The 24781-nt window shown below is 29.4% G+C and overlaps 1 protein-coding gene across 1 annotated transcript; it reads left to right on the forward strand.

The window, feature by feature from the left end:
- Window positions 1-2928: 2928 nt before the first annotated feature.
- Window positions 2929-20468, forward strand: LOC116771517 (acidic juvenile hormone-suppressible protein 1-like). Its single transcript, XM_032663388.2, has 9 exons — window positions 2929-3014; window positions 17207-17339; window positions 17476-17609; window positions 17786-18610; window positions 18722-18891; window positions 19002-19255; window positions 19335-19541; window positions 19628-19810; window positions 19903-20468. Exons 2-9 carry the CDS (start codon window positions 17249-17251, stop codon window positions 20148-20150), a joined length of 2112 nt encoding a protein of 703 aa, XP_032519279.2. The 5' UTR covers window positions 2929-3014; window positions 17207-17248; the 3' UTR covers window positions 20151-20468.
- Window positions 20469-24781: the final 4313 nt, after the last annotated feature.

Here is a 24781-nt window from a genome sequence, read left to right on the forward strand (position 1 = left end):
ATCAGGGCAGTAATGGCAGCCGTTTATTTACTTTTGCGATCTGTATTTACGTGGGGTGAGAATTTATTTAGTGGGGTTTTGTAATGGCAACGCTATTCAGTTACGCCTCGTTGTAAGGGGTATAAAGTTGGGGTTGAACGACTTTTATAGAAACTGGGGATATTGGAATAATAATGGTTGAAATTTACAGTCCAATTTACACATCTGTTTGTTAAGGATATTGATATATGACGATGATATTTCAGAATAAAACTGTCCTCACCGATATTTATATAAATTAAATAAAAAATAATAATTTAACTCTCTCCTCGTCCAATCTAGTTATGTAATACACATAACAAATAAGTAGGAACCGGGACTACGAGATACATATAATATTTTAGTTTTATTTAATATATAAAAACAAATACACTCTAATAAATTTAATCTAAAAAAAGATCAAATAAATATGTAAACTTTTTTTGTATTATTGATATTGATAAAAAGCAAATATTGAATAACATTTTTTGTAATTTTTACCAAGCAAAAGTTTATGTGAGTTTATTTACAACACAATATAGATTTAAAAAAAGTTGAATTCTAAGACCCAGTCCTGAGCATAAATTGAATTGAAAATCACATAGAAAATCATGGCCTTTGTGGATACTCATACAAACTGTATCAATTCGTAGTATATGTAAGATACTGTGGTATAAAGCTTTCGAAAGGATAACGAGCTTCATGAATTTCTCTTTTAGAAAAGAAGCTTATATCTATAAAAGGAATCTTTTCATCGAGTACACTGGAGTCCCGTCTGATCTTAATCTTATGTAAGGGTCAATTATTTTTACAAAGTTTTTTAAGATCACAGAGGAAACTTCTCATTTTCAATAATATATAAACAAGAATTAAATATTACTTTTTTCTTATTTATATAATACAATGTATAAAATAATAAATTCAAAATTTTTGCTGACGGTTTAATACACTCTAAGATAAAGGTTTAAATGTTATTTTTTAACGTCTATATTTAAAACAAATAAAGATAATTTCAGAGTATTTTATGAAAACCACAGATATGTTTGTATGAAATAATCAAATAATCTTTTAATGGAGTAGTTGCGTTTATTAATTTAGTTTTATTTAAGACTTACTCGTAATTAGATAAAGAGAAGCTGTAAGTCCCTCGTTAACATATTATTATTACAAGTTGCATTATTTAAATCGTTCCAATGCTCTTAGAACCTCAAAGTCAACGGGTCACCCGTAAAATTATATATGAAACGCTAAGATACGTGTAAAATTAAGTGTTAAAAATTAGTGTAGAATGTTGATTAGATTCAGGTATTTAGTTGTGAATTGAGCGGTCACATCTTTTATACACGATGCGGTTGATACGCCGGCATATCACAATTCTATGGTTAGTTTGTTCCATTATGACACGCATCGAATTCGTGTCATATGCGTAATTATATCTGGCTAATACAGCTGTTTTCAATCATTGGCTTGACGAAGTGACGAACAACCTTAGCAGAACCATTGCTGGGTTTTTGTTGCATTGTTTCCGCTGGCCTTGGTGACAATGATGGATACAGCTACTCATTATAACAAATGAAAAGGCTTCCACTATGTTGAAAGACTACTAGTATTACACATGGGAATCACCAATCAAACCTTGACGTTTCTGAGATGTCGGAGCGGGTGTAATCTGTCTTTATACATTTTCAAGAGATGGTTATTGTTGAGTCGTCAATCAAGTCGCGGCGAGTTATTTGTGATACCTGGTAATACTATCTTTTGCTTTTTATTTATATAATATGAAAATTTAATTAAAATTCTTTTGATCTAAGATAGAGATTAGGTTTTGAATAAATCTCCTGTACAATTTAAATGATTGGTATGTAATAACAGTTGGTGATTCATTTTTTCCATCGTTTCATTTTATATAAAATCGCTAATAAAAATTTCGATGTATTCTAAAGTGTTTTTGTAAATTAATCATAAAGTCAAAAACAACCTTGTTATAAAAATAATGTTTTGTTAATATTACGAATATAATATAAAAAAGCTATCTGCATAAATGAAAAACATATTTCCTAAAGAGCTTTTAATTAATATGCGAGATACTTCCTTATCATCAAAAAAACTACAATTAAGTATCATCAATTTCACGACAACAATAAAGAAGTGAACGTAAAAATTAATTATTCGCCAGCGGCACGCTATTCTAATAATCATAAATAACAACTGCAATCGGATCAAACGCGGTAGGTCCGCGTCACAGCCAACAATGTGCGAAACATTAAAAATATCAACAAAGGAACTTTTGACGTTGATAGTACATATAGCAAAACAAAATTATAAATTTACTTTAATAAAATCATGTCACTCAATTTTGAACTCTATACAATCGAGATAGAGTTTATATAATACGCTTGTCACATGAACGAGTCTTCAAGTTTATTTGTCGCACGGGCCAGCTGGCGTAGCGTGGAAAATCGATTTTCACGTGGGCCCTACGGATGTCGCATCTGCGCGACTGTACCAATGCTTGTCTGCACCTATTATAAGTCATCAAAGAACTCATATATTCACCTACCTATGTTCTATTCTCATGCTTACTAGATTCGGAAGATTACTAACCACTGTTCCGTATTCGTCATCAAAGCAAATTGAATAATAACTTTTGGTTACAGAAAATCTTATGTTGAACTGTTGATGACATTATGTTGCACTTATTAGTTATTTCATTTCATACAGGAAGTTATTGCAGACGCTTTGATCACTGCTAAAATTATCGGCTCGTCCGTCACGAGCAATGAACCGGACGTCACGTAATTGACTGCTAATCAAAATATTGCCAAAAACAAAGTAATTCAAGCCGAACAAGACCACACAGGGGCAGAAAGCAGCTAATATCAGAAAGCTATCACCGTTGCAAATCGTTTAAACGCGTAATCGCTTGTGCCCCGTTCTATTTGTTTTAAGTCGGCCGTAACCGGGATTTTGAATAAAAACATCAAAGGGGGTGGTGTGTAAGTATACCCGAAGGAGTAATTATAATTTGTTTCGGTTAACCGGAAATAGTTTGTGTCGCTATTAATCGCGCTCGTATTCTGGGAACGCCTTTTGAAGGATCTGTGCGACTGTAGACGAGGAGGCACTTAGTGCTCGTTAATCAGTTTTACCTTCAACCTCACAGGGAATAATCAATAATATACTTGTGAATATCGTTATAAATATATTATTATTTTAAAATTCTTGTTAACTACAATAAACCGTTCTTAAATTTAAATAGAAAAAAAGAAGTCCTTTCTTTGGTCTTGGTAGTGTCGCTTATAGTGATACAGATAAAATGTAGAAAATTAGTTCTTCCGTTCCAATTTTAAAGATTTACAAATCTTTAATTACAATTAAAGTAAAAAATTTCAAAGTCATGAAAATGAGATTAAATTATACTCATAGATTTATTATTACTTAAATATGTGCCTTGTAACTTAGATAATGTTTCGGCGTTAGTGTACCGTTTCTGATTACTATGTACTTGGAATATGTTTTGACAATTATATGTATTTAATTAGTTGGTTGCAATATTCTTAAAGTATTAACCTTATTGTGCGGACTTGGTATCTTTTTGTCAGTGAATTTTAAACTTATTTGTACTGAAAAACTTATATGAATCATCATTCATCACTTATAATAACACTGACGTACTGAATAACATACAAAAAGATGAAATGATTTTTATTGTTATAGATATTAATGTTTTTAAAAATATATTGTAATGAAAAGATATTCTACATAATAATACATACACGTGTCGTGTTGAACAAAGGTGTTACGTTATATCCATGATTCCTTATTTTAAAGGTCACTCCGCATATTTGTGGTTTTGTTAGTGAAAATATAACTTTATATTTAGTTTTACATATGAAAATGTACGTTTTTTCTTAATAGTTTGTTATTTTTTTTTCTATGAAATTATTCCGTTTCGTGTTTAAACTTAAAGACACTTATAAGATCTTAAGTTTCTGGAGACTATTCAGTTTTTAGGTTACTACTAGTAGAATTGGAAAAGACATTATTTTTTTGTGGAAACAGCTCATCACACGAAAATTAGATTTAGAAGAATGTTTTTTAAAATATTTGCTAAGTAACGACCATGTGAATTTAGTACTAAAACTTTTGGTGGTCCGGTTGTAAAAAATTTAAATATATCTAAAGTCGGGAGTAAGTTTAGAAGGGCGGCTGCTAGCTGGTATAGCGTGACGCATCGCGATTTCCACGCATCCATCCCGTCGGCCTTTGTCACAAAGGAAATTAACTAGTTGCGTTCTTGTACTGAACGCAGATAAATATGCTTTGAATTTTGCTATTTTACGTAAAATATGCTTTGGAAGTCTTAACAAATGACTGAAATTATTATTTCGACATTATGTTAAAGTTAAAGGCGTATTTTGTTATTTTATATAATCTTATCTGCCACATAAATATATATATTCTATTTATATTATATTATTTATATTATATTTCAAGTGTAGGTGCTTACAATAACTGAGCCCTCTTACATGTTTACTCAAGGTAAGTTTGCTACTGAGAATGTTTCTATTTTATTACTCTGAAGCCTCAACTGTTTTTATATTCACAAGGTTAATATTTTCTATTTGTTTCAATTTAATCATTATCAAATTTTAACACAAATATATTAGAGCTATATTATATAAGATATGTTTCCTCCCTGCTGTCTGTACACAGCATAATCAACCGTCAGTATACCAATGAAGGAAGAGCTATTGTTATGGTTTTGAATGAAAACTCCTATTTGAGTATATAGTGGGATTTTTTTGTGTGTTTTAAAGTAATTTTCAGCAGCTGTTACTATTTGATTGATCAGCGTTCGGCTGTATGATGTAAACTATTATTTTTTGAAGCCATGAAATTACATTTCACTTGTCAATAATATTTAATACAAGAAGCCAGAATATTTTATCATAAAAAGTAAAGACAAGTGGCGGTCTTCAATAGTAAATAAGATTAAGATATTTATTTTCGTTGGTTGTTGCCAACGAAAACAAATGTTTTGTTTGGAGAAATACTTAAAATATATATTTTTTATCTACAATACAATGTAACTCGCATGTAAGAACAGGTGTTTCTCGAATGTAAGATCGAATTTAAGACACATTTTACAGAATCAACTAGCATTTGTGGTATGAGTTAGGGTCTTACTAGAACTCAATTTTTAATTATTACGTAAGTGATTATATGAATTGCACTGCATCATTTTAAAATTTTAGGTAAATAATATTTTCGTAAAAATTTTTGGTATTTAATTTATTTAAAATTACTGCAATGAAGCATTATAATTTTTTAACATCTTTAAATGTGCGTTTGTTTGAATTATTGTAGCTAATAGGATCAAGCTAAATATTTAAGATAAATTGTTAATATTTAATTTAGTTTTATAAAATATCATTACGTGTACAAGCATTTGGTACAATATTCACAAAATACAAATCGTATATTTAACCATTTTCGATATAAGACAAATCAAATCGTTTTAGATACATCACACTTATTGAAAGTAATTATAATTGTAGTACACGAATAGAATTATTTAAATATAAATACAAAAACTTAGAAAATATATTTATATTGCACATTTAGTTATAAAGTTACTTTACTAGAGGTTTAATTTGTAATGCCTGAATAACTGAATCAGCATAAAATAGTTCTAAAACGTTTTAATAACAGTAAAATCGTGGGAATACTTTTTATTTGCTTTATGGATGATAATAATTTTGTTAAATAAGTTTTTGCAAATTTTACGCATCGTAGCTCAATCCGTTCTGCATCTTACCTGAAATTAAGAGAAAAAACAAATTATGCATAGTCAAATCAAGTAGGCCATGTCAGTTAGATAATTAGAGAACAGGATCTTATGTTTGGTTTTAATTAATTATCATAAATGATTTTATGCATTCACTAGAACTAACGCTGTTAAAATATTATTATATATTTATTTCAAAAGCGATAAACGAGGGGTGAAATCTGCTTAAACTGACATAGTGTACTTGTGTTGTTCTGTAGCCACTGTTTCATTGATACGTAGGGCAAATAATACAGTGTAATTACATTTTGGTCTTTGATCTAATAATCAGTGATGTTTTAGGTCATTATTTATTTACTTTAATAAGTATTACTGGAGTTATAATTACAATTTACAAACATAAGGATAAATTACATCTTATATTTATTCTTACAAAAAGGTATTCGCATTTCTATTTTTTTTACTAATTTACGATAAAAGCATCGTGATGTTTTGTATATCTTATATTAGTTGAATGTTTGTATGTTTGTATCTTTCATATTTTTTGTCAAAATATTCTTCTTATTAGTTCGACTGACACTGGCTTCATTACAATTAAATACAATAAAGTTTAGATTTTATGCCTTGAATATATTTTTGAAATTCGTCTGAAATATATTTTGACACAACAACGTTATTTGTTTTATCGGAAATGAAAATAAATCATATAACTTTATATTCATATACATTTGCCAAGTTTTTGTTTCAATCTTTTCATTATTGCAATGAATTCAATAAATATACTAAATATTGGCGTAGTTGGATATTTTTTTAAATACATGGTTCTTGTTATAAGTACATCAGTATTTTCAGTCAGGTGGTCGGACACCCGACGTATTCTTACAAACTTTCGAAATGTAAGCTGCGAATTGGTGAAACAAATTCGAGAGCATTGCTCAACGTTATGAGGCACTGTTCACAAGAAAGAAACTCAGATGGCAACAATACAGCGATAAAACTTACGACCTTACATGATTTTGCTTGTTTGTGTTTTAAGAATACATTTTGTATTTTATACATAACATGAGTCTCAGTTTGTTTCAAGAAGTTTTTTATCAGGACACTTTAAAAGATTTGTTGACAGTTGTGAAGATATAATTTTTTTCCAGATTTCAGCAAAATGTTCAAAGAATATAAATATTTTTATAGGTTAAAGAGATTCAATACGTATATTTAAGACATTAAATGAAATTTTATACCACAATAATATTTGGTTTTCAAAAGTATTTATCCTTTTAAAAATACTTGAGAAAAACTTTAGTTATAATTGATTTTGATTATATGTTTTTTTTTACCAAAGAAACAAAGAAATAACTTATATTTTTTTTAAGTCTATAATATTATAATAATAACTTATTTTTTGTACCTTTAAATTGAGAGGGCAAAATTAATAAAGAAGAAATTAAATTAGTTTCAAAACTGATATTGTCTTTTTAATTAATTAGTTTATCTTTGTATTATTTATGTTGGGACAAATTAAGTATGTCTTATTAGTTGATATTAGATGCTGTTGTTGAGGAAAATATTATAAAGAATTAAAGTTTTTTTTATTTAATTATGGAAAGTAATTTTCTCGGTAAACCAAATATAAAAAAGAAGATTATAACGGTAGTTAATTAGTATTATAAAGGTTTTTATATACATTAAGGTATAAAATATTATATCTAGAATATGAATTAATTAATAAATTAATTAAACAATTCATAATATAGTTATCAATCAGTACTGGAGGATTATTTCATATTTTAAATTAAGAATTTCGTATTCGATTTTAATTTTCTCTTTTCTATGAGATATAATACATATAACAACAATACAGGTATTTAAAAAGCGGAACTCTTTAAAGAGTTCATAGGCGCCGACATCTGTATCATATCTCATAATCGGGAAGTGGAATCATAAGGGGCCTTAAATTATCTGTGCTGGCCTTTCGTGGTTTAATTTTTCGACGGACCATTAAACTCATCTACGTGTTATATGAAATTTGAGCCTTTATGCTTATGTAAAAATAAAAAAGACTAATTCCAAATGAACTATTAGATAAAGTTTATATTTTTTCTCTAACAAGACCATTTCGTCTACTTATTTCAATAAAAAAAAATATATAAAAAACAATTTGAAATTAGAATTGTGTCTTAAAATAGTTCTCCGTATCACTAATATTAAAAAAGTAAAGTGACTTGCACATTCGCAATTTACGAAACATGGGGTTAATACATTTAATGATTGTCGTCCATTACGTGTTGTTAGCGAAGTCATGAACCGACACGGATCGGTTCGACATGCCGCGTTGCCTTTATATATCAATGTTTCTATGAAAGTTTAAAGTAACGTTTGATAGATTTTACTATTACATTATTAATTAGCAAGCTTATTGTAAACGATTGTTCAAAAAACGACTATAAATCTTAAAGCATCAGAATGTAACGAAATCAATACAAATGAAATATACTTGTCATAGATTGTGTGCTTTTTTAAAAAACGTAAAGGGTTTAAAACTCTTGATATAAACATTTTATTTGAAAGGGCAACGAACGTGCAACGACCCAACTTATCTTAAGTATTTTATATCACCAACCCTCAAGGACACCTGTTGATTGCTCCAGACGTATCACCCTTAGGACGTATGACCGTCGGGAGTTGGGGTAAAAAAGAACGAGATCGATCAGAGTCACTGTTGTAAACCTCGTTAAACAAAATTTGCATTTATCATTAAATGTAGCAGCAATAGCTTTCCTGCTTCGAATATATATGACAGGGCGATGCAGCCGCTCTTGCCTCTTTCAACATGTGAAAACTCAAATACTGTGTTAACTACACAATTTAAATCGTATAGATACTTTAAAACATTAAGTTATAAAAAGTACATTTAGTTCTGAGTACGCCTAATATAACTGTTTAAATAAGTTACTGAAATTGAATGTTCTCATGAAATTGAAACAAAAAAGTAAAACTAAACAAAATTACAACTCATTTTTTTTTTAAACCTGACTATTATATGAATTTATTTCTATTAAAATTATAACATCTTTATTGTGTACAAAAAATTTGCATGAAAATGGTAAATTGCTGGATCTGCAAACCAAATATTTGCTTCCCTAAATTGACGACATTTTCATATTCCTCTGAGTCTTCCAAATAAGTTAATAAAAAGAAAATCAATTACAATGTTTATAAGTACTAGCTTTAAACGTAGATTCTATATAAAAGATAATTAAATTGTAATCCCTCATGGCTTTACAAGAAAACTTTACTAATTAATAAAGTCTGACTTTAAGAGGAGTTATATATCATGAACTGACAAATGCGCGCATTCCATCACATCGGATAAAATATTAGTAAAACAAACAAATGAATAAAAAAGATCTTTTCGAATGAGCCGAAATCAATGTGCGAGCTGCTCCGCTTTTAAATGTTATTATATCCCTTTACATTATAATACATTAGAGATTTTAATGCAGAGCTATAAGGTAGTTATTAGAATGGTACTACGAGTAGATAGTAAGTTTGAGAGGTCGATCAATTTTGAAGCTGTAATTTAATGTAACAGCTAATATGACAGCGGGCATGAGCATGCCGGCGGGTCGCCGTGTATATTTATGTACTCACACCTGGAGGTCTGCTGGTATTATTTTATTCCTACTTTAATATCATAGAGAACTATTTATGCGGATGCCGATGAACATTGGCCATTAATTACAGTCTGTGTTACAGTTTCGTTAACTCAAAGTGATTAATTGTGTTAATTACTATTGCCATCGACCGTTTCGATGACTATGTATCATTATAGTAACAATATTATGACTATTTATTAGTCACGCATTTATTAAAGAGAGTTTGTTAGAATTATAGTGAAAATCGGATTCTTTAAAGTGTAACAAACAGATGACAGTTGAATTTGACCTTAGCTAAAAGCCTAACTAAAGGCTTAGAAAATTGGTTATTCACCGATAAAGATCGAGAACGTAAGATCAGGTGTTGATATCCATTAAAATCGTGACGAGGTTTTCTATTTTCTTCTGTTTCTAATTTAACAACTTTCTTAAGCTAATACACTAAAGAAATTATTACAAATCTAACTTTCTCTTAGGGTTATGAGATTTTTATTTATTTTAAAAGTATAAACTAGTATTAATATTAATGCATGTAATAATCACATAGATTACATAAATTAGTAACCATATAAAATATATATAGTTGTAAAACAAAAAGTTTAACGTCTATATTGTGTTTACAGTGAATATCTTCAAAAAAGTTTATATTTTAAGGCTTCATAAAGTTATGGAAGTTCCATTTTTAGGAAACGCCGTCGGCATGTTCGGGGAACGAACAAATTCTTTAGAATTACGAAACTGTAACTTTCAATGTTATGAGTAAACACGTGTAATTTGAGATGAAATGTGATCCGATTGATGTCTTTGTTGGAGCTGGTCAAGTTTTATGTAGAGCTGCTGGCAACACTTTGATGTTGCATTGTTCATATGAGGTTTGTTAAGTTGTTTAGACGTAAATTGTTCAGCATTTTGTAAGTTATTAACGGCGCCGGGGTTTTTATGTGATTTAGACAATCTAACATAAATATATATTCATATTTTACGTGTCACATATTCACCGTAAACCAATAAGTAACATTTTAGTTATCGTTTCCTTTAAAATTCTTAAAAAGTCTTTACTAAGTAATATTAGTTTGAATGCTTTATAACTTTTAAGTTATTATAAATATATCAGAAAACGTATGGCTTTTAAAAAAATAGCAAATGAATTAAAAAAAAAATGTTTTGATAAAATAAAATAAATTTAACTATTTGAATTTCCATTCTGTTTTATAAAATGATTTAAGCTAGGACAAACACACATATTTTAGCATAAATATCGGAGAAAGTCCTGCTAATTCCAGCGCAATTCAAGCTATTAGGATGCAAGCCCACGAACTTATTAGCATAAGTTACGATGAGCACAAACAGAGTTAGCGTGTTAAATTATTGCCCTTATTGTATAAGGTGCTATAAAAATATTCATTTATTTGTGTCTCAGATGCAATAATTTAAGTATTTGAAAATGCACATAAAAATATTTAGACCATAAATACATATATAAGGTTGCGGCATATAACTCTAGTGTCCATTGTTAAGATAATCTTTTATTTTAGTCGTTCCACTGACTCTTGTACTCGACACATTTTGCTTCTAGAGAAAATTTGCTTTATAAATGAATAAATTGAAACGCAGAAGAACATAATTTTAATTCTCAAATAGATTCGTGTAAAAATTCTCAATGGAATCCTAAAAAAAAAAGGTTTTATTTATTAAAAGCTTAGGTATCTAGAAAGAATGTTTAATATCGGTTGAGATAGAAAAGATAAAGATTTTTAAGCGATGTAAGATTTCGTTCAAGTGTTTGTATGAGAAATTTTCAATCTTTATACTAAACTGCATGCTTTAGATACTTAAAACAAAGGGTTTTTAGGTAACCTTAAATTAATCTTACTTATATATCAGTACAAACATTGTCAAAATTTATAAATGCGAAGTATATGAACCTCAATTGAAATGCTTTCAACATTTTCCGCTATAATGATGAAAATGTTGAAGCTTTATGTAGGCACTCAAATTAAAATAAAAGAGGCTTACGACGAAATGGAGTATTAATCTCTATTTTAATCTGCTTTAGTAGTCATAAAATTAATACATTGATTGGGTATATACATTTATTTTTGGAAAGCCTGGTATGATCCGATATTGTGATATAATTTACAGTTACAAAATAAATTCAATTTTTGACGAATGGCATTCTTTTAAAATTTATTGAAATAAATGATATAATTCACTTACCTGTGATAAAACTTTCAAAAGTAGTATCGTAAAAACGTATCCAAAACTAAAAGGGCTTAGATTATTTAAAAAAAAAAAATTATAACATTTATGAAAATTATCTGCAACAACGAGAAAGCATTATCTGACTTATAGTTTTCAATTTATGGCTAACTACGGTTAACCAAGATTTCATAGAACATAATTGTACATGCTAGTTAAACACTCATAACAAAGTAGACTAGTCATTCCAAGAAATTTATAACCCTTTAACAAGCCAATTCCCACAGATCTTAATTAGGCGCTAAAACATGTCCTGGGCGCGTGAAGATCATTTATTCCCTGGCAATTAACTCAATTAAATCTAGACAAGCGTCAATATGAACAATATTGTCGGACGGCTATAAAGAAATCAATCAGTCGATTAGGTATTTCAAATCAATAAAATCTGAACAGGCCATTATTGTTGGATTGTTATAACGATGTAGTTATCTAGAAGCGACTGGGAATTTTTGTATTCACACTCCTGATAGACTAAATAAGATAATATGTTCTTTTAATCTTGTTTTTGCATAAATATTATTCATATGATTGCTTAAAATTACATGTTAAAACTGAAAAGCACGTCTGCATGTATAATTGGACATATATGAGCGGGTTATATATCACTACTATTTTACACTTATCATTGGGTACGCTTTCAGAGCCACATCCAGCTAGTGATAGTCGTATGTATATTTCGTTGTTCTCATGGGAGTATCGACGCGGCTCGTGTGTTGCTTCGAGGGCGGCACTTTTGATAGTCACAGGTGTGAGCGATGCTCTACCGGTGATACCGCACGCTGAATCGGTTGATAATTAAAAATAAATTGACGTTTTGCTTTTAGAAGACATTGTTCTAGAATATAACGTATTACTTTGAAGAATAATATTTTTATATATCATAACCTACGATTTTTTCAAAACCTAATACATATTATTCTGTTATTTTTACAATATTTCTATTAAAATTTAATTATAAACACATTTAGAAGACTTCAATAATTTATAATTATTATAAAAAGGTAATTGTATATTAAGAAGCAAAAAACAGTTCTGTATTCATTCGACACGTGGCCTGGTGAGATTGAAAACTATGATTAAACTTCCAGTTAAAGATGCAGTTGATGTGAGCCGTTGAAGTTCACGGGGTCAGTTAATTATAATATTGATCGTTATTATCCTGTTGCCGAGACGATATAAACTCATCGTTAACGTATTGACAGACGTTATCAATGTGACCTAAACTTACCTGTTCCAGACATCTTTTACTGATAACGTTGTTATTACATTATATGTATTAAGAGATTTATTTTTAACTAGTAACCGCTCGTATATAATTCTGTTTTATTTAATATAAATCCATACTGGCATCGATATTCTAAAATATAATAATGTCTTGTGACTATAATTAATTTTGTTAATTCGAGATGAATATTACCTAATAAATGAAATGGAACTACAAAATCAAAGATATCAAAAATTCTCTTTTCTGTTCTACTATCCCTTCCAGGGTTTTATTCCACTGGAAGAAATGACCAAATACAACTCACTATCATTCCGACCTTGGTTTATACCATACAAGCTAGATATTTTAAGCGATTGAGTAGAATATTCTTGAAACGTCTTTTGCTTTTTATTATGCTTCTAGAAAGTTCACCAACTTAAAAAATATAGTGTGTTACTATCTAAAGACAATTATGCAGAGGATTTCAAGGCAGTTATTCAACTGACTGAACTATTTAACGTGAAATAAGTGTAAAACTAAAAAGCAAAAAGTAGAGAAGATTAAAAATTAAACTACCTTATTGCACAGCGACATAATCCCGGTTGATATTTTTCTTTGTATGTGTTAATATTCATAATAGATAATTTGAGTTAAACGATCTTGAATTGTTATGTTCACGAGACACGAAGACGAGATGGAGCGATTTAGATATTTCCCGTTCAGTTTATGAGAAATGTTGATGTGTGGTCGACACGATTTGAATTTTTTATCAACCAACAACTACAAAAGATTCGAACAAAAAGTGTATTAATTAATTGATTACATAAAAATACGCGTGATTAAAGTATGAGATGAAAATACTAATGAAACTCTTGGTACTAAACATATAGTATACTATTTATAATATTATATACGATTTGAGACTTTAAAAATAAAAAGGACCGTTAAAATTATGCCATATTATTTTCCTTTTAGGTATTAATTTTGCCTCTAAAATAATGCAATATTTTTCTGATAAAAGTTACGTACATAACAATGACATAAAAAAACTTATTGTGCAGTATTTTCACTCCAACTAAATAGACCCTTAAGAACCAAGTCTGTTCCTTAAAATTTGGTATTCTTATAACTAATAATAAAAACTTAACAAACATGCGGTACTTGGAAATTCATTAAAAACTTCCCTGGAGTAATTTCGTGTTTAACTAAGTGATATTGCAGTCAAAATGAATTAGTAACTTTAAAATAAGAAAAAAATCTATAATTACGTTTTTAAATATCTCGGAATAAATTGCTTTTAACCTTATATAAAGGATAAATAATTACTGTTTTATTAATATAACCTCTGATATTATGGATTAAGTTATATGCCAGCTAATTGTTATTCATTGTTATGACTTAATAACCACTCATACCTTTATGATCTAAGCATTATACGCGGAATAAGTTATTAGATTTGAAAATTTATTGATCTAATTATTTATAGCATGCAATTAATAATTTACAATGTAAAATAATATGTGTGTTTTGAAAACAGATTATATATTCTAATCTGTGTTCACACAAAACACTTAATACTCACACTTAATCTGTTGACAAAGAAAATGCTTAAACTCATCGAAGTGAAAGCGGCGTTTGACAACACCTCATTGTTCAAAGTTAAAACTATAAAAGAAAGGGTGAAACACCCTGTTGATATTCAATTTTCCCTTTTTATCATTGTAACACAATGCAGACGTAACGCAAAACAAGGAAATGAATGTACGACCACCCGAATTTGACAAAATATTTTGTGGATTTTCTATCTCTTTAGACTCATAATCCTATTGGTTGAAGGGATTAACAGTACTTTAATTTAATATCTCTTTCAATGACAGCTGAGATCTTAAAGAGATTGTGGCAAAACATTTCAACATAAAATTTTGACATATTTCATCGGCTTAACTTTTTTTTTTAGAACTAATTTATTAATATTGTTACAATTTTGTAATATTTAGAAATTTTAAACTTAAAGCTTGGGTATGCACATTGCAATATATATACTCATGCCTGTATAAATAATAGGTGGTCATCGGTTAAGTGTCAGGTGTAATGGGCATTCAAAACAAATACATGAATATTGAACGAAGCATAAGTCTTCGTCACTCTGATTCACTGTCATTTGTATTGAAACATCATATTTTACGTTTTAATAAGGGTTTAACTGTAATAATGCACCCAACGCAATTTATACTCCGATAATTATTTGTGGTTATTCAGAACGGTAATTGAAACAATGTTGTGGTTTAAATTATACATGCTGTGCAAATATATGTTGAAGTACCAGTAATAAATAATATAACAGTTTATTATTATAGCGTATGATTCAGGCCACCTGATATTTCATTTTTAAAACTGATTTATTAACAATGAATATGAGATTTTATTCTTATTTATTAATAAAAAAAATCCTTCATTACATAGTTTTCTATTTAGATAATGTAAAACTTTAATCTCTTTCCAGCTTTAATCGTATCTAATTTACAAGTAACAAGGCCTCTTGCCTCAGGGCCTTCATTTTTTGCGTGAGCATCCGAATCTGCCACCTTGAACACAACAAATGTGTGGGCAATCCGGTAATTTATTTTTTTAGGTCAATAAATAACTCATACGTCAAAACTTTGGACGCGCGGCAGAACACATCGAGTGATATATTGGTCCTTGTCACAGCAGTGTACCTTTTTCAACCATTTTTAATATGTTCTTCGATTAATTAATTGCTTATTGTGCTTGGATCGTTTATCCTAATGAGCCGGGTCTATTATAATACGGATGTGTTATCATTTAAAAAAGTCTTTGTTGTAATAGCTTTTGGAAACATTTTCTCACTATCTCATTACATATTTTTAAGTCTACACTTAACGATAAATTTTTAAGTGTGAATCACTAATGATAAAAAGCATATTTTTATAATTTCTAAGAACATAAACAGTTATATTTTTCATTAAAAGCTTGGTATAACTTAAAATTTTTGAACAAGTAGTAAATTTCGAGGTAAAATATTCACCAACATAAATATCAAATCATTTTGAGAAAATATGAACAAATCACTTGGCATTCATTTGGACTATATAAATTTATGCACCTATATTTTTACTTCAAATTATAATTCAAGAAATAGTCACACCAATAAATTAAAGCTCCAAAAAATAGCCTTCAATTAATTTAACTGTTTAACTTTCAGTGTAATTTTAAGTTGTTTGTCGAATTCTTTAGTTTTGTCTTTTCTTAAACGTTTCAAAAATTTCAGCATATTGTGAACTAAATAAAAATATACTTAAAGTATTATTATTCTCACGATGTGGGACTTTAAAAATTTACTCTTAAGAAAATTGACAGAGAAGTTACTTTATGAAATAATTTCGCCCTCTACATCTAAAATCTAAGCTTAATTTAACCTTTTACTTCATACCACCTATGACAATGTTTTCTTAATTTAAGCAATATCAAGCGATACTGCAACATAAATAATAAAAATAGTAATACTATTTAATATTATTTCATCTGTTTTAGTATAAAAGTAGTTTCAAAAGTTGCTATAATTTAAATTAATATATTTCCGTGTAAAAAAAAATCAATAAATTATATAACAAATATATAAGCATTAGATTATTGTAAAATTAAATACAAAAAATATGATTCTATAGTAGGTACATCAACAGAATAAAATTTAGATTATTTTTTCGTGAATGATATGTGTATTGTTTTGCCATGGTATATTTTCTCAGAATTATGTTACTGAAAATTGATCTTGAACCTGCTAAAATTTTCAGCTATTTACATATGAGTCTGTAAATCTAAGGCTTAAGTTAGTAATGCTACAAAATGTTTATCAGACTACTAATTCCACCAGACGTCGATGAATAATTAATAACAAATTAAACTAATTTATGAAATTCAAAATTCCCTGGAGGAAAGTTGATACGTTGAACGCTTATACTCGTATCTGCATACATGAAAAGTATAGTATCAATGAATCAGTTTGGTGAACCATATATATCTTACAATAGATACTAAAGTTTAGTATAAATTTATTTATTAATTAACGAAAAAAGCTTTTGGAATAGTCAGACAAATATTTAATTATAATATTAGTTTCACCTTAATAAAAATCTTATGCCTTTGAAATAAATGAAAGTATATTTATTTAAAAGTGACATTTATCTTAACCTGACCTTATATTTTTATCAGAATATTTTATTACCTGACCCAACTGATACAATAGTGCAGTGATATCTACAGGTATAAATATACGAGAATTAAGAGAAAGTCACAAAACTAGTCATGGCGCGTGTCGTACTAGGTGTACTCGCCATCCTGGTGGCTCAGGCCCTGGGAGAAGTCATCCCTAAGAGCGTTGTACCACCAAAAGTTGGTAAGTAGAATTCTTATTCCACGGTTTGCACTTTTTAGCACTTAATTTATAATAAAGATTTTATTATTAATAAGTAAATGGGGATTTTATGGTCACCCTTATATCGTTTCTAACAGACTTTAATTTTGCATTCCAGTTGACAATGTCATTTTACAACGCCAGATTGAACTATCCAATTTGTTCAACCGCATTGGTGATCCAGTCCAAAGCTTGGAATTAAAATCGATAGTTGAATCATTTGACTGGGAGAAGAATATTGAACATTACAGCGTATGTACTTGTTATATAATACATTATCTATAAGACATTATTTAAAGTATAAATCAATAATTATTTTTACAAAAGGCTGAAAATTACAAACTAACATATTATTAAATTATTATAATGTGTTCATTGTTTTTCAAACTGATGGATGTAAATAGTGCTAATTAATGTTTTTTTTTTAGAATGTGACTGCTGTTAAAGAATTCATTTACTTGCTCGAACACGATATTCTCCAGCCACGTTGGTTTTCCTTCTCTCTAAGTGAGCCCGCAGTACGTCGTGAAGCTGAAATTGCCTTCAATTTGTTATACAGTGCCAAGGACTATTCATCATTCTATAAGGCAGCTGTTTACTTAAGGCAACATCTGAATGAAGCAATTTTTGTTTACGTATTGTCTGTCGCTATTCTCTACCACCCCGAGACCCAGGGTGTCGTTGTACCACCAGTATATGAAATTTTCCCATCTTACTTCCACAATGCAGAAATCATTAACTTGGCCAATAAGATTAATGTACATGGAAAGGAATCTGTAAAGAACTACCCGCAAAGTTACATGTGGGATGAGAACGTAGTGATCAGGTGGAACGAAACTGTTTGGCCATATGCCGGACAGGAAAGCGCACCAATGTCATACTTTATGAATGATTACTCACTGAACGCTATCATTTACAACAATCATCTTAGACAACCATTTTGGCTTGACGAGTCTATAGTTTCCCAACATAAACTAAATTGGGGAGCCTACAATCTTTTCTTCTATAAACAAATTGTCAGCCGTTATTACTTGGAAAGACTTTCCAATGGTCTCGGAGAAATTCCTCTTTTGAACTGGGATGTTGTAGAGGAAGGTTATTCAAGCGGTTTGGTCCATTACAACGGTGTTCCCTTGCCAATTAGGCCTGATTACTACCAACTTAACCAACCTAAGCTTCTTGAATCTGTAGAACAGCTGAAGATCTATGAGCGTAGAATTCGTGAAGCCATTCAACTAGGATATGTTATTGGTGTAAGTAACTTATAAAAATAAATATGTGGATTAGTACTGCTAATGTTAAATATTTTCTTAAAACGTAATTTTCATATTTATACATGTTTTCTTAATTAGTAATATTTTCAGGAAAACGGTGACAAGATTGATTTGCGCAGACCGGAAGCCGTGGACGTAATTTGGAATATTATCGAAGGAAACGACTATTCTCCCAATTTAGGTTACTATGGTAGCATTTTGAGCTCATGGAAAAAACTACTTGGCAATTCTATTGTATCTCGTAAAATGTGGTGGAAAGGGTAAGTTTAATAAATTACATTTTAATTTATTATATGATCTTTGCAATCAAATTATATATTAATTTAAAATTAAAGTCTTCAATTTATAACCAAATATTCCTTTTTTGTAGATACGTGCCTCTTGTTATGTCCTCTGTTTTGGAAATTCCATGTGCAGAAGCTCGTGATCCCGCTGTTTATATGATTTGGAAACGTATCGTTAACTTGTACGACCTGTGGGTCTCATATTTGCCAAAATACAGAGTAGAGGATTTGGCTGTACCTGATGTTCAAATCCAAAAAGTTGAGGTTGATAAACTTGTAACTTACTTTGAACAGAGCTACGTCAACATCTCTAACGTCTTACCATACAATGTGGTCGAGTGTAAGTATAATATAATAGAAAAACGTTGAAATGCTTATTCAGGAAATAAAAAGTTTTACAAATCATTTTTTATTTTCAGCTAAGGTAAGCCCAGTGAGCGTTTTGGTCCAACGGCCGCAGTTAAACAACAAAGTATTTAAAGTACGCGTTAATGTCAAGAGTGATGTTTCTAAAAAAGTGGTAGTCAAGTTCTTTGTGGGTCCCAAATACGACAGCAAGGGCTTGGAAATTCCATTGCAAGAAAATTCACAGAACTTCTTCCAAATTGATCAATTCATTTACGAATGTAAGTATTGAAAAAAAAAAATATCCCATTATCATCAATTATTAAAAATTCTTGGTTATTTTAATTGAAATACTATTTTATTACAGTGCCAGCAGGAGAATGTGTGATTAAACGTGAGTCCAGTAGCAACTCATACATGATCGACCAATGGTTGTCTAATTCTGAAATTGTAAGCAAGGTTAGCAATGTTCTTCGCGGTAACGGTCAGTGGGTAGTTGATGTAAACAACTTCTACAGTGGATTCCCTCGTCATCTGATGTTACCTAAGGGTGAGGCTTCAAATTTTTTAAATAATTCTAACCCCTTATAAAGTCCTTTTATTCGTTTTAAGTGAGAAACTAATAACATTTTAAATTTTTAGGTCGTATCGGTGGTATGCCGTTCCAATTCTTAGTCTTCATCAGTGACTACAAACCATATAATGGATTTTCTGGAAGCTGGAGCGGTGCTAGTCCTATGCGCGCTGTATACGAGCCCTACGGTTACCCGTTGAACAGACCGCTGAATGACATGTGGATACACAAACTTCCTAACTTACACATTAAGGAAGTTCAAATCTATCACAAGCCCACGCCTGAAATTGTTGTACCTAATGCGATTTGGTTTTAAGAGTCTCTGATTACAATCGGTAGCTCTAAGATGACACCCGTTATTTAGTTTATGTATCAAATGTCTTTTATTAACATTATGTATAATATGTGTACGCTATAATTTATACCAAAGACTTTAATTAGTTACTGAAGTAGTGCCCCTTGTAGCAATAGTAAAATATTTTGTAACATGTAGTAACATTCCACAGATAACCATAATATCAATTAGCTATTAGATCTCAAAAAGTCTTTTGTATGCTATATATCTATTTATATATAAAAATATTTATTTATATTTTTTCACTACAATTATATATTTTTCATATATATATTATTTTTTATAAACTATATAAATACATTTTTGAATTAAATCTGAAGGGAACAAATAATGTCTGTTTTATTTTATTATTCAACGATATTTAATAATACCTTAAATATACGAGTTAAATATAAATAAAAAAATATAAGTTTTGTTTTAATTCTTATATATTTAGTTACTTAAATTTTAGATCTTTATTGTTAAGGATTTGAAGCGGTAAGAAATAAATTTTAATACACTTGAAGATTCGTATACGCTTCTTACAAAATGTTTTATAAATTTATTAATTAAAAGACTTGTCTATAACTGACTTAAATGAAACTAGTATTTTGCGGATAAACTACGCGTGATTTATTCTTGTAAAAATATCTCGTCTGCCCGTGATCACGGTTGCTGAAAAGTAACCGAAACGTCGGGAGTATGTAGTTTTTTACAAAAATAAACCACGCGTAGTTTATCCGAAAAATACAAGTTTCATTTAAATGAATAAAACTCGCGAAAATCTTAGATCTCATTATATAAATGACTTACAGATATTTGCATAAACTTCTATATTATGTTCATCAAAATAAGGCCAAATTTAGATGCTATTTTGTAATAAAATAGGAACGGTGCCGGAATTTTATATAGAAACTTGATTGCGAAATCGCTGTTTGAAAAACAAGGGGATATATCAATTTACTATTATGTATCCTCTTTGAATAGTTTCTATGTACATTATTGATTATAATGTGTAAGTCCTAACTAGTTAATGGTTTAATTTTGTTTATGCTATATATATACTGTATAAATTTGGTAAGTATAAAAAGCATAAAACCAAAAGGATATGAGTACTGCTTACAAGGAACGAATTTGTTGAAACTGTAAAAACGAATTTTTAAGGACTTTAAAATTTTATTTTGTATTTTATAGTACTATCGGTCCGTGTACTGCCATCTATTGTTAAAAATAAAAAACCCTTGCTGATGTAATGGTTCAAGTAGCGACATCTCTTATAATGAAGTTAAATCAAATAAGAGTGTAGTACAGAACTAAGTGCCTTAAAAATCTTCAAAACCACGCTCGAAAAGTAACAATATTTATTACAGAGGATTAAAACAAAATAATATGAATGTCTTTATACATATTTATATATTTTTACTTCATTAACTTCATTATCGAATTCTAACTACTATTGAAATGCGTTAATTCTAGGAAGAAAAGAGATTATTTTATACAATCATATAAATATAGCTTTTACCTTTAACTTCCTGAGTATAGTCTTATATGTTGATTTGAGTAATTAAATGTTAATACATACGATGTGCTTAAAAAAAAGTTAAAAACCGTCAGCGCCATCTGTGACCTGTGAAGAGACTTTTTACAAAAGCAACTGCAAGCAAACGTTGACTAAAACGAATTCTTGACAAATAAGAATATATTTTATTTAAATCTGCTAGCTATATATTACGGAAAGGCTTCATCCTAATGTATATATAAGAGGCTTTTACCCGAAAGAAGGTGAAACATTAAAAAATCTCCACAAAAATTTTACATTTGCATTAATTATGAGTGAGATGTAAGAATGTCATTATATTTCTAAATATATTTTGTTTTATTATACACCTTTATATTGTTAACACACCCACGATTTAGTCGTTACGATGATGTACGTAATTGTAATGGAAATAAGTTTCATCTTAGTACTTAATTTAAGTCAGTAAGTAACACCATTAACATATGTTAAAAATATAGTTAGTTAAAGTTGTCACCGTTTCATTTACCACTAGTATTGGATTCACTATTTAAACTAACAATTTATACTCACTAGTTTTATTTCCATTTTGAGAATGTTGTATTGTTATATATATCGTATTTATTACAAAATTCGTTGTTTCTCATAGAGAGATACGTCAGTATCGCTGAGGTCAATAATGTTTTTTATTATTTCCATGATATTTAAAAATGAAACTTCAATTCTTCTACATGTCCTTGTATTTTGTCTAAGGTTATATTCACATTCTTCAATGGTCCGCACTTACTGAACTCCACTGTCGTGCATCCAAACTTCGTGTTTATACCAAAATTTATAATATTTTCCTTTTAAACAGTCTTTTATTTCGTTTTACTTTTAACCATAACTATTAATACCAATAAGTTTTTATTATAATTAATGACATCCACAAGTTATTGTCATGTTGCATCGTCATTAATGATGATAGCGCCGAATATTAGAATATGTAGAAATGTTATATAATTAGATCTGTTATAATTAGATATATCTACAATAATTAATTAAGATTTGATTCTTAAGATATTAAAAATGTGATTTAGGTTGATTTGAAAAAATATTAAGTATATTATAATATTTATTACAGTAAAGTTCAATTATATAAATGAATAATACTAAATTCAATATATATATAATTGGTTTGTGTCTGCTGCATAAACAAAAAATGCTCTGCACCGATTCAGCTGAAATTTTGACTCAATATACAACACGCTTTGAGGATTGTTTTTATATATCACTTTACTAGTGCGCCATTAACCAACCAAAACTCTGCCACGGCACACGACTGCAGTTGAAAAATAAATGAACAATATAGAAGGCAACCATTTTAACGGGGCCTTTCAAAAGTGAATTTCCTCGAATTCCCATGATCCTGATCGATACACGATTTCAATTTAAAAGATTACAATTCCTTATTCGATTGGCGTACGCCGTCACAATTAACAAAGCTCATGGTCAATCTTTAAAGACGTGTGGTCTAGATTTGGATGTGGTTTGCTTTTTACATGGAAAATTGTATGTTGCGTGTTCCCGTGTTGAAAAACCTGATAGCCTCTATATCTACTCAAACAATGGGATAATCATAAAAATCGTATACCCACAAGTATTGAAAAAATAAGCTTCAATAAACCATATGCTGTCTTTTGTTATTCATAGCGAAGCATGGCAGCTCAATTAAAAAATTATAACTCCGTTGTTAACTCTATCAATCTATCTCTTGTCCTTTCTCGTTGAACCTTTCGTTGTTACGATGACGCAATACCTATTCTATTAGTAATTGATTTTGTAATTTAGTGCTTTAAAATTAAAATTATAACAATCATTTTTAGTATGAAATAAAAAAATATATTTGCGTATATAAAATCCTGTATTTTAATTTTCAAACCATATAAGACTAAGTAATGTTTGCAATTTCAATAGCTTTAGATACATTTCAAATCCTGCCTGAAGCCATCACCATCGTCCTATCACAGCCCACTTCTGAGCAAAGGCTTCTTCTCACAAGAAGGTTAGAGCATTAATCGCCACGCCTGCTCAAGGCGGATTGGCGATTTCAAATCAATAAGTTGAAATTATAAGGTTGCCTCACGATGTTTTCTTTCAACGTCTGTCAATGGTATCTAAATACTCTTAGAAAGTACGTGTGACTCGGAAAAGATCACATTGGAACTTGCCCGTATTTGAACTCGCGCCCTCATGTATGAGAGGCTGGCCATTAACTTCCAGGCCACCAAGACTATTCATAGTTGTATTTAATTATAATTTAGTGTTTTTTGGGCCATCTTAAACAAATTTCACACTACTCGTAATCGAAGAACTCGAAGAAAAGATATCATTTTAGTGAATTTACTAAGATTTTACTGAGTTATAAGTATTATACTTTAGTCTTATAATGAGATCTAAGACGCGAGTCTTAACTCGCGAGAGTTTTATTCATTTAAATACTTTAGTCTTACTTAGAAACCAACATTTGTTTATTAGCCCTTAGGATTTAATAGGAAATTGTCATAATTTAAGAGGCCCCTAAAGCATTCTTGGGTAATATGATTATTATATAAAAATTATTATTCCTATATACGTAATGTTTTATATACGTAAATGATGAAGTTTACTGCAACGCTCACCAAAGTTAAATTGTAAATCGTTTGTATCATGTTGTATAATGTTATAATAAAATTCGTTAATACATTATTTTTCCAAAAAATATTTATTTGGTTACGGAGTTATTAAAATTGTGTACTGTCTAAACGACACATTTCTCACTTTTGATTTAAAATTATTTTATTATTTTAAATGACGAAATCTCATTTAAAATTTTACAAATAGTAAAATTGAATTAAAATTGAAAATAATTCCTTGTCCTAGGTCAGTTATATTGTTAGATAAAACACTAGGTCAGTCATATTGTTAGATAAAACATTATACAAATATTATTATATAAAACACAATGTTTGTTTTGTTGAAGGTGTCTCTCATAAGTACTATTACGACTTGTCCAATTCACCAAGTATAAGATAGATTAATTACCGTCTAAATTTAAGACGATTACACTCCAACTACT

Source organism: Danaus plexippus, chromosome 17 (genome assembly GCF_018135715.1).
Source record: "Danaus plexippus chromosome 17, MEX_DaPlex, whole genome shotgun sequence".
Taxonomy (NCBI): domain Eukaryota; kingdom Metazoa; phylum Arthropoda; class Insecta; order Lepidoptera; family Nymphalidae; genus Danaus; species Danaus plexippus.

Bases quoted from the DNA above. Each gene is read 5' to 3' on its own strand.
- LOC116771517 (XM_032663388.2), top strand. From the start codon at position 17,249: ATGGCGCGTGTCGTACTAGGTGTACTCGCCATCCTGGTGGCTCAGGCC. The intron at 18,892-19,001 runs GTAAGTTTAATA...CCTTTTTTGTAG, and splicing joins CGTAAAATGTGGTGGAAAGG to ATACGTGCCTCTTGTTATGT. The intron at 19,542-19,627 runs GTAAGTATTGAA...ATTTTATTACAG, and splicing joins TGATCAATTCATTTACGAAT to TGCCAGCAGGAGAATGTGTG.